The sequence below is a fragment of the Schistocerca nitens genome, chromosome 2, assembly GCF_023898315.1.
Source record: "Schistocerca nitens isolate TAMUIC-IGC-003100 chromosome 2, iqSchNite1.1, whole genome shotgun sequence".
In the NCBI taxonomy this organism is placed as follows: Eukaryota; Metazoa; Arthropoda; class Insecta; order Orthoptera; family Acrididae; genus Schistocerca; species Schistocerca nitens.
In genome coordinates, this window is record NC_064615.1 from 639,660,075 (window position 1) to 639,674,606 (window position 14,532).

General features: G+C 43.3%; 1 protein-coding gene across 1 annotated transcript in view; it reads left to right on the forward strand.

Annotated features, from left to right (window-relative positions):
* The first annotated feature begins 460 nt into the window (after positions 1–460).
* LOC126235219 (sperm flagellar protein 2-like) overlaps positions 461–14,532 on the forward strand; it is a 51,009-nt gene continuing 36,937 nt past the window's right edge. The window contains exon 1 of the mRNA XM_049943950.1: positions 461–667. Within this exon, the coding sequence (XP_049799907.1) occupies positions 461–667 (207 nt within the window). The remainder of the gene's footprint in view (positions 668–14,532) is intronic.

The following is a 14,532-nucleotide window of genomic DNA, read 5'->3' on the forward strand; positions in this document are numbered from 1 at the left end:
AAGCAGAAAATGTTTTTTAATCTTTAACATATTGAGTTTTTGTGTGTCATAATATTACATTCACTGCCAAAACATTATGAATTAGCTGTGGCTAAATTTTGAAGCCGAAAGAGAAGTAAACATTTCTTTTATACAACAAAATCAAACTGGGTTTCCACATTTACACCCCTACCTCTATATTTTTCGTTTACTTTTGGAGGATTTGGGGGTTACAATATTCAGTGTACCTGCGACAACCCTGTGTTCACTAATCCCCGATCCGTTTTGATGCTCGTTATTACCTCAGGATTATTTGTCGCTAAGAGTTCTATTCGAGTTGTCTCGGGTAACGCTAAAAGCGAAGATATCACCCCCTCTGACACGGGTAAAGAACTAGACCAGTATTGTGAAAATGGCTGTGTTTGAGTAGCGTTCCGGGAGGGGCCGATAGAGTACTCTGGTGTCGGTGGCAGGAGCGGCGATGGGCGAGATACTGCAGCGGTGGGTGTGGCGGCGGCTGGGCGTGGCTGTGGACAAGGAGCCGGCGCTGTTCGCGCGCCAGGTGGCCGACGGAGTGCTGCTGGCGGACCTGCTGCAGGCTTACGGCGTGCTAGGCCACGAGGCGCGCTCCTGCGTCTCCCCAGTCACTGACCCGCGGCTGCGCCTCAGCAACCTGCGCTTCCTCAAGGTCAGCTCACTTCCACCACCACTATACTCCGTTCGTCACAAGAACAAACCCGAATGAAAACATTACGCCGTGTATTCTTCCGCGTTTGCTTGAATCTCATTGGATTTCGTTTCACGTGGAGCGGAAGCCGAGTTGTGACCAGTACAGTCAAGTACGATAATAAGGGTACGTTTTATACTGTGTTACAGGCACATAGAGGGAGCGATAATGTGCGGGACAACAGCTTTACCGCCGGCCGGTGTGGCCGAGCGATTGTAGGCGCTACAGTCTGGAACCGCGCGACCGTTACGGTCGCAGGTTCGAATCCTGCCTCGGGCACGGATGTGTGTGATGTCCTTAGGTTAGTTAGGTTTAAGTAGTTCTAACAAGGGAACCTCCCCATCGCAGCCCCCTCAGATTTAGTTATAAGTTGGCACAGTGGATAGGCCTTGAAAAACTGAACACAGATCAATCGAGAAAACAGGAAGAAGTTGTGTGGAACTATGAAAAAAAATAAGGAAAATATACAAACTGAGTAGTCCATGCGCAAGATAGGCAACATCAAGGATAATGTGAGCTCAGGAGCGCCGTGGTCCCGTGGTTAGCGTGACATGAGGTCCTTGGTTCAAGTATTCCCTCGAGTGAAAAGTTTACTTTCTTTATTTTCGCAAAGTTATGATCTGTCCGTTCGTTCATTGACGTCTCTGTTCACTGTAATAAGTTTAGTGTCTGTGTTTTGCGACCGCACCGCAAAACCGTGCGATTAGTAGACGAAAGGACGTGCCTCTCCAATGGGAACCGAAAACATTTGATCGCAAGGTCATAGGTCAACCGATTCCTCCACAGGAAAACACGTCTGATATATTCTATACGACACTGGTGACGGCATGTGCGTCACATGACAGGAATACGTTGTCGACCAACCTAACTTGTACACTTGGCGAATGGGTAAAAAGATTCTTCTATCTTGCCCGATTTAGGTTTTCTTGTGGATGTGATAATCACTCCCAAAAAAGTGATGAAAACATTAGAGTTTGTCACATAAACTGCAACAAATGAATGCAACAGTTTTACAGTTGCATCGGACGGACGGACGGACAGATAATAATTGTCTGAAAATAAAAATTAAACTTTTCACTCGAGGGAAGACTTGAACCAAGGACCTCTCGTTCCGCAGCTGTTCACACTAACCACGGGACTACGGCGCTCCTGATCTTACACTACCCTTGATGTTTCCTGTCTTGCGGATGGACTACTCAGTTTGTGTATTTTGCTTATTTTTTTTCATAGTTCCACACAACTTCTGACTGTTTTCTCGATTGATGTGTGTTCAGTTTTTCAAGGCCTATCCACTGTGCCAACTTATAACTAAATCTGAGGGGGGTGCGACGGGGAGGTTTTCTTGTAAGTTCTAGGGGACTGATGACCTCAGATGTTAAGTCCCATAGTGCTCAGAGCTCAGTGTTCAGCTTTACCGGCGCGTTAAACTTGGACTGCACTGGCCAACCAGAGGTCCAGCTATCCTGCACTGATGTGAGCGTTGCAGTTCAGACGAAAAAAGAGACGGGCAAAGAAACAAAGAATGAAATAATATTTGAAATTACAATGAAATGATTACCCCTAGCTGCATACAGGTGTTCATATACGTCAACGGGGACAGTTGAAAATGTGTGCCCCGATTGGGACTCGAACCCGGGATCTCGTGCTTACATGGCAGATGCTCTACCCATTTTTTTTTCTTGATCTCATTTTGTTCGTTTTCGTTCGTTGGATGTGCTCGGGGCGGACGTCGCAAGACACCCGTTTCCGTTCGTCGTTGATCCATTAACTCACTTTTTTTTATTACAGAAGGCAGCTAACCCTCTGACCGAACACTCTGAGTTACCGTGCCGACTAAAATGTTTTTTGCACCTATATTTTTTTTCATTTTGTTCGATATAGTTCGTTGCGTTTGGTCTGGGCGGACGTCACAAGACATCCGTTCATTTTGATCGTTGATTCCTCGACTGAGATTTTTTATTACAGAGAACACGCAGCCCTCTGACCGAACACGCTGAGCTACCGTGCCGGTAATAGTTCAAATGGCTCTGAGCACTATGGGATTCAACTTCTGAGGTCACCAGTCCCCTAGAACTTAGAACTACTTAAGCCTAACTAACCTAAGGACATCACACACATCCATGCCCGAGGCAGGATTCGAACCTGCGACCGTAGCGGTCGCCCGGTTCCAGACTGAAGCGCCTAGAAACTCTCGGCCACTCCGGCCGGCATCCATCTGAGTCACTCAGGACACAGAGAATACTGCCACTGCAGGGACTTATCTCTGGCACGCCTCTCGCGAGACCCAAATTCCCAACTTATTGTCCCTTACTATATTCATAGTGCCCCTGCCCATTATATTCATTACTCGCGGCTTTTTGCCGATTCCCGTAAGTGTTCGGGCACTGTTTGTGCATCCGCACAGAAGAAGATGGTCAAATGGCAGGTGAGCCTTAACTAAATATATGAAAATGGAATCTGTTCTTTCTTTCTCTCTCTCTCTCTCTCTCTCTCACCGGCCATTTGACCATATTTTTCTGTGCGGATGCACAAACAGTGCCCGAACTCTTACGGGAATCGGCAAAAAGTCACGAGTAATGAGCATAATGGGCAGGAGCACTATGAATATAGTGCGCGACAATAAGTTGGGAATGTGGGTCTTGCGGGAGGCTTGGCAGAGATAAGTCTCTGCAGTCGCACTATCCTCTGTGTCGTCGGTGGCTCAGATGGACAGAACGTCTGCCATGTAAGCAGGAGGTCCCGGGTTCGAGTCCCGGTCGGGCCACACGTTTTCAACGGTCCCCGTTGACATAATCAATGCCTTTATGCAGCTGGGGGTATTCATTTCATTGTAATTTCATTTAACGAGCTGCATGATCACGGTGGTATCTGTTCTTTCGGACATTTGACAGAACTCCAGCACTACCGCGCGCTTCTTACGTGACCAGACGGAAAGCATAAAATACTCTCGTTCTCACCTGACATAGTATTGTAATTAGAAACACAGGGCAATTTTTCTGACCGAGCTATGTGTGACGCAGGAGCATACTGCAGGCAATTCACCGTACTGTTGAATACTGAAGCCACTGAAGGTTACAGTCAGTCATCTGGTAACCTCTTAGCTCCTTCCTTATCCGAATCCGAGAAATGCATTTCAGTACTGGAACTGTTGTCTGCTTCGTTGATAACGAGTCGATCAACAACAGAATCCACGAAGCCACCCAGGGGCCGCATTTTCTCCTCTTCTTTTATGACGTGCCGTATATCCTGCCAACGTTCGGCAGTGACGTGTGAAAAAGCGGCGTGAGTTAGTTCCAGTAGGTCTGGCAGCGTAACAGTCTTGTTATTTCTAGGGCCAAATCCCTTAACTTGGCTCCAGATCAGTTCTGTTGGGTTCATATTGCAATAGTACAGTGGCAAGCGTAAAAACGCAGCACTTGTATGGTGCGCTCGATGCTGTGGAAATGATTGTTTTTCATGTTTGTACGACATATAACTACATTTGTGGTATAAAACATGGACATAGTCCAGATACAGAGTATTTAGTTTTTATTTTTGCCTTAAAAATTTAATTGTTATGTTTTATTAATTTTAGCAACCTTTAATAACAAGTCTTTCATAAAAAATCAATAACTGAGACTTTATATTTCAAATAAAAATAGGAGTTTCGCGTGCAATATGTAATTATATAACTTGACTAGAAGAAGGGATCGGTTGGTAGGACACGTTCTAAGGCATCAAGAATCACCAATTTAGTATTGGAGGGCAACGTGGAGGGTAAAAATCGTAGAGGGAGACCAAGAGAAGAATAAACTAAGCAGATTTAGAGGGATTTAGGTTGCAGTATGTATTTGGAGATGAAGAAGATTGCACAGGATAGAGTAGCATGGACAGCTGCATCAAACCAGTCTCTGGACCGAAGAACACAACAACATGTGATTATAAACAAGAAGACGTGCATTATTCATAAAAAACGATGATGAAAGTTACAATTACGAGATGTAGGTAATTTAAATTGAACGACAAAAAAATTGACTCGGGCGAGACGAATCAGCGAAGCATTTACTGATTTGTGTATCAAACTGTTACGCTACCCATTCCGCTATACACGAATATGCACTGGCGTCTCAACTGTATTTAATACATTCCGATTATCTCTGTAAATTTATGACAAACATTAAGAACAACCTATTTCTCGGCACTTTTTAACCGTGTTCCACAGCGCGGCAATCAGAGCACAACAGTGCAGAGGCTGTGACTATACACGATTTTTGGAATACAAACTACATAACTAAAGCGTGATTACGAAAAACGTTGATGGCTGCTAATACATTTGAATATCTTAAAGTTTCGTTTAGCGTAACTTAGTAATAATATGTTTAATTCATAAGCAAGACCTACTTCCAAGGGCGCAACATCTGTGTACGTGTGCTACGGCTTTTGGCCAATCTTCGCGTTTGTGTTTATTTACATAGGTTTATTCTTATGATGAACGGAGTAGTAGCACAGTTTGGTCGAGCGATTCTAGGCGCTTCAGTCCGAAACTACGCGGCTGCTACGGTCGCAGGTTCGAATCCTGCTTCGGGTATGGATGTGTATGAGGTCCTTAGGTTAGTTAGTTTTAAGTAGTTCTACATCTAGGGGACTGATGACCTCAGATGTTAAGTCCCATAGTGCTTAGAGCCATCTGAAGCATAGTTTGGAGGCAGCCACCTTAATCGTCACAAACCGTCATATACCCCGTTTACATGGGGCTCCCAAAGCCGGATTTCATAAATAGATTTCCCAATACCACTTCTGGGTGGTCATGTAAACACTTCAAAATCGATTCTGGAAATCCTCTTGTGGTTGCTTGTTTTCCAATTCCGCAATCGATTTTCGCCCCCATGCAAACGCAACGGGTTGTGAAACGTTTTGGGCTATCAGGTTTCGTCTTGTTTTTAAAAAATTCGGCTAATATGGACGGAGTGGCTTTTTGTACAGTGGGGAATAAGAAGAAATATTAGACCGAAGCTGTTTATACCTCGTCTAATTAGAGGGAAATAGTGAGTGTCCTGACTAAATCATAAACTATAATAGCTGTTTTCCAGGCGCCGTATTTAACTGGGCTAGCAAACCCGCTTCAGACCTTAACATGTAAACTCGACAGCGAAAAACGGTTTCCGAAACTCGGTTTTCGCCTTTCGAAAGATATGTCGCATGTAAATGCAGTGACCCACACATGGAATCATAACTGACGCGACAAAAAGCACGCCGCAGTTTACTTGATTCTCACTGTCAAACCTAACAATTGTGGGGTCACGGTCGCTTCTCTCGTAACAAACTTCTTCTTTTGCTGCTTATCCATTAATGTTCTGTGAAACGCAGTATGTAATAGCTGGTCTACACTTCGTAGTCCTGTCCACTGCTTTATATTGTCCAACCATGATGTTCTTCTTCACCCTTATCTTCGTTTTATTTCAATCTTCCTTTCTATTATTAACTTCAGAAGCATATATTTGGTGTTCCGTACTATATGTCCTAGGTGTGCAGCTTTTATTCTTTTAGGCACTGTCAACATTTCTCGCTGCACGTTCATTCGTTCCAGTACTTCGGTGATGATTATTCTTGAAGTCCACGGTATTTTAAGCTTTCTACGATAAATCCACATTTCAAAGGCCTCTAACTTCTTCGTTGTTGTCATTTTAGTGCCCATCCTTCAAATCCATATACAAGCATGGACCAGATGTAGCATTTTACAAATCGGATTCTAAGATTTAGGTCTAGGGCTGTGCTTTTAAGAATATTCTTAAATTTTACGAAGGCGTTTCGGTCGTTCTCTATGCGACATTTTATTTCCAAGTCTGTTCGCCAGTCTTCACAAAGCCAGGTTCCGAAATATTTAAACTTGTTGCCTCTTAGTATTACAGACCCTTGAAATCGTAGATTCGCATCTTTAAATGAGTCAGACTCTCGCGCGATAATCATAAAATTAGTCTTTTTGATGTTAATATTCAGACCTAGAGTACTGCTGTAATCTCCTACTATGTTGACGAGTTGTTGAAGGTCATCTAAATTATCAGCTATCAGTACCGTGTCATCAGCATAGCGAATGTTGTTGATACACACTTCGTTAACCTTTACGCCTTTTTCTACATCATCAAGTGCCTCCTGAAAAATGCTCTCAGAGTATAAGTTAAATAACAGGGGTGACAGTATGCATCCTTATCGATCTCCTCTACATACGAGGTGTGGCTAGAAAAAAACCGGACTAGTACTGGTGAAACAATAAAACGAATGCAATAAGGCTGAAAGTCGCGTGGCCTGTCACGTGACTCTCGCTCCGCCTACTGCTCGAGTTTCATCTGCCTCCTGCACTCAGTCTGCCCGTGGCGTCTGTTTTAAGTAGTTGACGTTTTGTCTGTGCGTCGGAAAATGTTGAGTGTACAGAAAGAACAGCGTGTTAACATCAAATTTTGTTTCAAACTAGGAAAATCTGCAAGTGAAACGTTTGTAATGTTACAACAAGTGTACGGCGATGATTGTTTATCGCGAACACAAGTGTTTGAGTGGTTTAAACGATTTAAAGATGGCCGCGAAGACACCAGTGATGACACTCGCACTGGCAGACCATTGTCAGCAAAAACTGATGCAAACATTGAAAAAATCGGTAAACTTGTTCGACAAGATCGCCGTTTAACAAACAGAGCAGTGTCTGAGTTAACAGGAGTTGACAAGGAAAGTGTTAGGCAGATTCTTCGTGAAAGTTTCAACATGAACAAAGTGTGTTCAAAAAGGGTTCCAAAGTGTCTCACAATTGAACAGAAGACAATGCCCCAGCTCACAGTGCGTTGTCAGTGAAGACGTTTTTGGAAAAACACAACATTCCCATCTTACATCATCCACCCTACTCACCTGATTTGGCCCCCTGTGACTTTTTTCTTTTCCCTAAAGTCAAGTCAGCTTTGAAAGGAACTAGATTTGAGACTGTTGAAGCACTAAAAGAAAAAGCGACGGAAATAATGTATGGACTTACCGAAAATGATCTGCAGCATTGCTATGAACAGTGGAAAATTCGTATGGAGCGGTGTAGAGACCGAGGAGGAGAGTACATTGAAGGAGATAACATGAAATTGTAAATAATTGTAAATAAATGTTTTTTCCAGCATCAGTCCGGTTTTTTTCTAGCCGCACCTCGTATATTGACTAAATCTGTGACCTAATTATCAAATTTAACCTGTGCTGTCTGATTCCAATATAAATTCTCTATACAGCGGATATCTTTCTCATCTATATCAATTCTTTTGAGAATTTCCATGAGTTTATGATGGTGTACTCTATCGATCGCTTTTTCGTAGTCAATAAAACAGAGGCCTACATTTTTACCCTGATCATAGTATTTTGTACTAGAACTTGTAGTGCGACTATTGCTTCTCTTGTACCTAAACCTTTCCTAAATCCAATCTGTGTCTCACTAATGGATTTCTCAAACTTACCGTATAGACTTTGGTGCATGACTCTCAGAAATATTTTCAGAGAATGGCTCATAAGACTAATGAGTCTGTGATCTTCACATCTTCTCGTATTCCTCTTCTTTGGTAAGGGAATGAAAGTTGATAATAGCCATTCGGCAGAGTAATGACCAGTGTCGTAAATTTTGTTAAACAGTTTGTGTAAGACTTTGATACCTTCTTCATCAAGGAGTTTAGTAAGTTCGATTGGAATTTCATCAGGCCCTGTGGCTTTATTGATTTTTTAGTTTTTGATGGCTTTCTCGATTTCTTCTTTCGTGGCTGGAAGTCCTGTTAAATTGTTGTTCCTAGAAATCTCAACATTTGGTCTATCATCTGAAAAGAGGTTCTTAATGTAGTCGTCCCATATCTCTTACTTCTCAATGTTATCTAGAACTGTTTTATTATTTTTGTTGGTTAATAAGGAGATGTTTTTCTTCTATATATCCCAGCACTTTCTTTTAACTTTTTATGTAAGCTAAAATCGTCATGTGAAGCTTGCAAGCTATCAGTTTCTTCACATTCATGTTGTAGCCATTAATTTTTTGCTGCTCTAATTTTGATCGTATGAGTTTATGGATATTATTGTACTTAGTTTGATCTAACTGGGCTTTATATCTTCACCGTTCATCCATCAATGAAAGAATTTCCTCAGTCATCCGTTTCTATTTTCGATCTCTTGTTTTATATCCTATTTTTTCTCGAGCAGTAGGTGGCATAATGTTTTTCATCTCTTTCCATACTCTGCTACTGTTTTCTTGGTCAATCAGAGGTTTCATTGTCACTGTTATATTGATGACGTCCTTGCTAACTTCACTTCTTAGTTCAGGCTGTATGAGTTTTTCATAAGCTATCTTCCTTTGTTGAGTTGTCTTTTTGTGTTTTACAAGTTTTGTTTTTAGAGAAGCTACTAGTAATATATGGTCAGGTGGAACATCTGCTCCAGGATAAGTGTATGCTCTTGTAACTGAATTTCCAAAACGCTTATTAATTGAAATATAGTCTATATGGTTACGGACTATGTTGTATTTGTTGTCAGCTGGAGATTTCCATATTCAAAGTCGTCGTTGTGGTAATCTAAACCATATATTAGTCACTTTCATGTTTTCTTCTTGGCAGAATGTAGTAGGCGATCACTTCTCTCGTTTCGTGTTCCTAAACCAAAAGGACCTACGAGGTCCTCATATCTGCCATTTCCCAGCTTAGCATTGAAATCTCCCATTATTATATTAATTTCGGGATGTTTTGTAAGGGCAAAGACTTCTTTGACTTGGTCATAGAAAGAGTCCACTCCTTGTTCGTCTGTATCTGCAGTTGGTGCATATACTTGAATAATATTGAGGTTAACTGGTTTGGCACTGAGTTTTAACAAGGCAACTCTATCGGAAAGTGGCACAAAATCCGTAACGCTCTTGGAATAGCGCTCTGAGACAATAACGTCTACTCCTCTTCTATGATTTTGGTAACCTATTCCCAGAATAAAACATTGTACATCCAGCTGAGGGACACATTCCACTGTCAAGCCACCAAGTTTCTGCTATACCAAGTACATCAATACTTAGTCGTGTCATTTCTTGGATAACATTTGCTAATTTTCCTGCTTCATACATACTTCGAACATTCCAGGTTCCAATATTAATTTTCTTTCTTGTGTTCATCTTTAACGTGGATCCATTCAGAACTGTTCCCCCCGGAGATCCAACTGGGGAACTATTTAAAACTCCGGAACATTTAGAAATGAATGTATCCATTCATGTGATTTTCTAGGAAATCTGTCGGGGTGGTATTCCGTTGCCTTCCCCCAAAATGTCAGCCGCTCCTAACATGGAGACAGACACTGTTAGCAGCCGCCCACTGTGTATCAGACGCAGCTGAGCCTGTTGGTCCGCAAGAAGTGTTTGATTTCCCTCCTTCCACCCATATCTGGGAGGCATTTCCCTATCCACCACCCGTGGACGCTCCCTCTAGATTGTCTAGGGGTTACAGGCTTCCCCGTGGGCTTAGCAAACCGAACTACTTCAATCTCTACGGCTCCTACAAGCTTATCGCTTCTCTTATTAGTAACACACTTGAAGCTGTTCACTATATTAACAGAAATGCCAACAACACCTTGCGCATTTGAAGAGTAGAACGAAAAACTTCCCGTGTCATTTTTTCACAAAACCTGTTTGAGACTATTGTTTTTTCAGTATTATGCTCTACGTCCATGTTCTAACTATCAATTCATGGAGAAAATGTGTGAAACATTCATTACTAGAAGGCACTTGGACTTTGTGCTAAGCAGTGGTTACCAGTGCAGCTCCAGGTGCCATGCATCAGGATCTCTACTATTAGGCCTGGGATATGTTTGAAGAGACAGTGAAAGTTTTCGGTGATTGGACACAGCTTTTTGACCTGCGACAGAGATTTTGCAGTGATAGAGAAAAGAGGAAAGGTAAGAAAGGCTGTGTTTGAGCAAAGTTTATACAAGGCAGTTGAATCAGTTAAAGTTATAAACACATTCCGTGTAATTTCAATGCATGGCAGCCGACTTCTTTGATTCTAAAGATGCTGCTGAAACGTTGTTACCAATGCAGGCTTGTAAGATTCCCAAATATAGAGTCTTATACCCATCTACCTCAAATAGCTGTAGTCTATAAAAATTCTTACGCTGAAACATAAGAATGGACAAATGTCAATGCACTCAAAAGAGGAAAGAACATGGTAGATGTATGGCATGAAGCGCTTCATCCGAAAGACCAGGCATTGAGAAATGCCTGATGACGATGTTGCCATTCTTCCTCAGCTGCACAGGGGGTTTAACCCTAGCATTACCAACGTATTTTTTGTTACATGTAATACCAACGGGGGGGCCTCAAAGGCCCATAAAGAATACCACAATTTATTTTATCATAAATCAAGTTTATTTACTTCTGATACCTCTAATAACAATTCAAAATGCTTAGACATTGTTTTTGTATACTGGATAATAAAAGATGTTATTATAATAGGAATAAAATGAACAAATCACGAGATTCAGTTTATATATTTTTTGGAATAATGTTTCAAAATAGTGTTTTCTTATAAAAACGACTTTTTTAATTCGATACACTACATGAAGCAAACAAAATTTACTGTCTCATTCTGCAACGCATTTTTCACACAACACTGTCTTCCTGCAGTGTTTCCCACTGACGTGTTTGTGGCACTGAGAGCAGGTAACAGTTGACTTTCCCAGCTTGTTGTACTTGATCTTTTTAGATGCAGCTTCTTGGCAGCATAGGTGGCACCGTCCACGTGTTCCTGGTTCTGCTGTTGAGGATGATGGTTCTACAGAGCAGCTGAGCTTCCGTTGTGTGATGCTTTCCATTGCCATTATTACTGGCTTCTGAAGTCCATACAAATTTTGTGCCCGTTTATCTACTTGAGATCTTATTCGTTTGAGACCTAAGTTAGTGATAAAAACTCTTCTGCGGTTTAGCAAATTCTTTTTCCAATTCGGAAAGTTGAGGAGGAAGAGTGAATATGCATTTATTGCTGCTATGTCAATGAGTGTGTAGAAGAGGGACAAAGGCCATCTTCTTGTTCCTCTCTTTGTGCTGTAGTGTCTTGCCATCTGGTCTATGGTGTCCACGCCTCCCTTTGTAGAATTATAAAAAAGATTTATGTTAGTCTTTTTTGAGTCTTCATTCAACACCCCTTCTGAGTGATAAGTTGAAAGCATCAACAGCAGTTGTTTTGGCTTCTCGCGGACTAGCGTTGATGCAAGAGTAACTGGTGGCCTCTGTGTCTGAGGGTCAGTATAAGCAAAGATGGAAGAGTGTAAACTGCGGCCAGTTGTAGTCTTCAGCTCTTCAGGTATGTGTCGTCTGTTAGACTGTAGGGTGCCAACAAGTGTGAGGTGAAAATCATTCCATAGAGTCTCAGCAAGCTCCACTGAAGTATAGTACCGATCTGTGGTAACATTACGGCCTGATTTTTCAATAGGTTTTATTAGTCTCTTTACAATTTCCATCGGTCCATTTGAATGCTGTGTATTTCCTGACTTGCCTGTATAGATGTCCATGCTGATCACATATCTAGTCTCAGAATCAGACAGCATTCGAATTAGAATGCCGTATTTTCCAGGTTTTTCTTTTAGAAACACCTTGAATGGACAGCGACCACGGAACAAAGACAACATCTCATCCACTGTTGTATGTAGACCAGGAATGAAATACAATGGAAGTGAAGAATTGAAGCTTTCAAAAATTTCCCTCATTGGAGCAAACTTGTCAGTCTGGCGACGAATTTCTCTTGTGTTCTTATCATCAAACCTCAATATCTTAGTCAATTCGAAAAATCGGGTCCGACTCATTGATCCATAGTACACTTGTCGGCCCTGAAGCAAAGACCATAAATCTTGGACAGGTATCTTATTGTCATGATTTGAACCCATGATTAGCAAGAGTCCTATATAACAAAATAACTCATCTTCATCTGTGTGCTGAATACCTAGTCGAGAAGCCTCTTCATTTGAGTGGGCTGTACAAGCAATGATCACACGCACGGCACAGCGGACACACCAGGAACCGCGGTGTTGGCCGTCGAATGGCGCTAGCTGCGCAGCATTTGTGCACCGCCGCCGTCAGTGTCAGCCAGTTTGCCGTGGCATACGGAGCTCCATCGCAGTCTTTAACACTGGTAGCATGCCGCGACAGCGTGGACGTGAACCGTATGTGCAGTTGACGGACTTTGAGCGAGGGCGTATAGTGGGCATGCGGGAGGCCGGGTGGACGTACCGCCGAATTGCTCAACACGTGGGGCGTGAGGTCTCCACAGTACATCGATGTTGTCGCCAGTGGTCGGCGGAAGGTGCACGTGCCCGTCGACCTGGGACCGGACCGCAGCGACGCACGGATGCACGCCAAGACCGTAGGATCCTACGCAGTGCCGTAGGGGACCGCACCGCCACTTCCCAGCAAATTAGGGACACTGTTGCTCCTGGGGTATCGGCGAGGACCATTCGCAACCGTCTCCATGAAGCTGGGCTACGGTCCCGCACACCGTTAGGCCGTCTTCCGCTCACGCCCCAACATCGTGCAGCCCGCCTCCAGTGGTGTCGCGACAGGCGTGAATGGAGGGACGAATGGAGACGTGTCGTCTTCAGCGATGAGAGTCGCTTCTGCCTTGGTGCCAATGATGGTCGTATGCGTGTTTGGCGCCGTGCAGGTGAGCGCCACAATCAGGACTGCATACGACCGAGGCACACAGGGCCAACACCCGGCATCATGGTGTGGGGAGCGATCTCCTACACTGGCCGTACACCACTGGTGATCGTCGAGGGGACACTGAATAGTGCACGGTACATCCAAACCGTCATCGAACCCATCGTTCTACCATTCCTAGACCGGCAAGGGAACTTGCTGTTCCAACAGGACAATGCACGTCCGCATGTATCCCGTGCCACCCAACGTGCTCTAGAAGGTGTAAGTCAACTACCATGGCCAGCAAGATCTCCGGATCTGTCCCCCACTGAGCATGTTTGGGACTGGATGAAGCGTCGTCTCACGCGGTCTGCACGTCCAGCACGAACGCTGGTCCAACTGAGGCGCCAGGTGGAAATGGCATGGCAAGCCGTTCCACAGGACTACATCCAGCATCTCTACGATCGTCTCCATGGGAGAATAGCAGCCTGCATTGCTGCGAAAGGTGGATATACACTGTACTAGTGCCGACATTGTGCATGCTCTGTTGCCTGTGTCTATGTGCCTGTGGTTCTGTCAGTGTGATCATGTGATGTATCTGACCCCAGGAATGTGTCAATAAAGTTTCCCCTTCCTGGGACAATGAATTCACGGTGTTCTTATTTCAATTTCCAGGAGTATATATATATATATATATATATATATATATATATATATATATATATATATATATATATATACGAGGGGGGACCCAAAAGTAACCGGAATCGTAATGCTGCACATCGTGTACTTGTAGCAGCAGGTTGCGTCGCCAGAGGGTTGTAGTAGGAGCTCTGCTGAGTCATTCTGCCACGCGGCGTCACCCAACAGTGACAAGTGTGGTTTCTTTGGCAGTTCTTTGAGTGTGCGTACAGTGCAGACGTGACACAAGGAAATGGCTAGTTCTTATGAACAATGTGCGGCAGTTAAGTTTTGTTTCTTGCTCGGCAAGAACGCAGCAGAAACTGTTGCGGTGATTCAGACAACCTACAAAGACCATGCTCTTAGTAAAACTCAAGTGTACGAATGGTTTTCTTGGTTTAAAAAGGGAGAAATGGTCGTTGAAGATCAGCCCCGTTCCAGTCGACCTTCAACTGCTCGAAGCGAAGACAACATCGACAAAATCAGTGATCTCATCAGTGAAGATCAACAC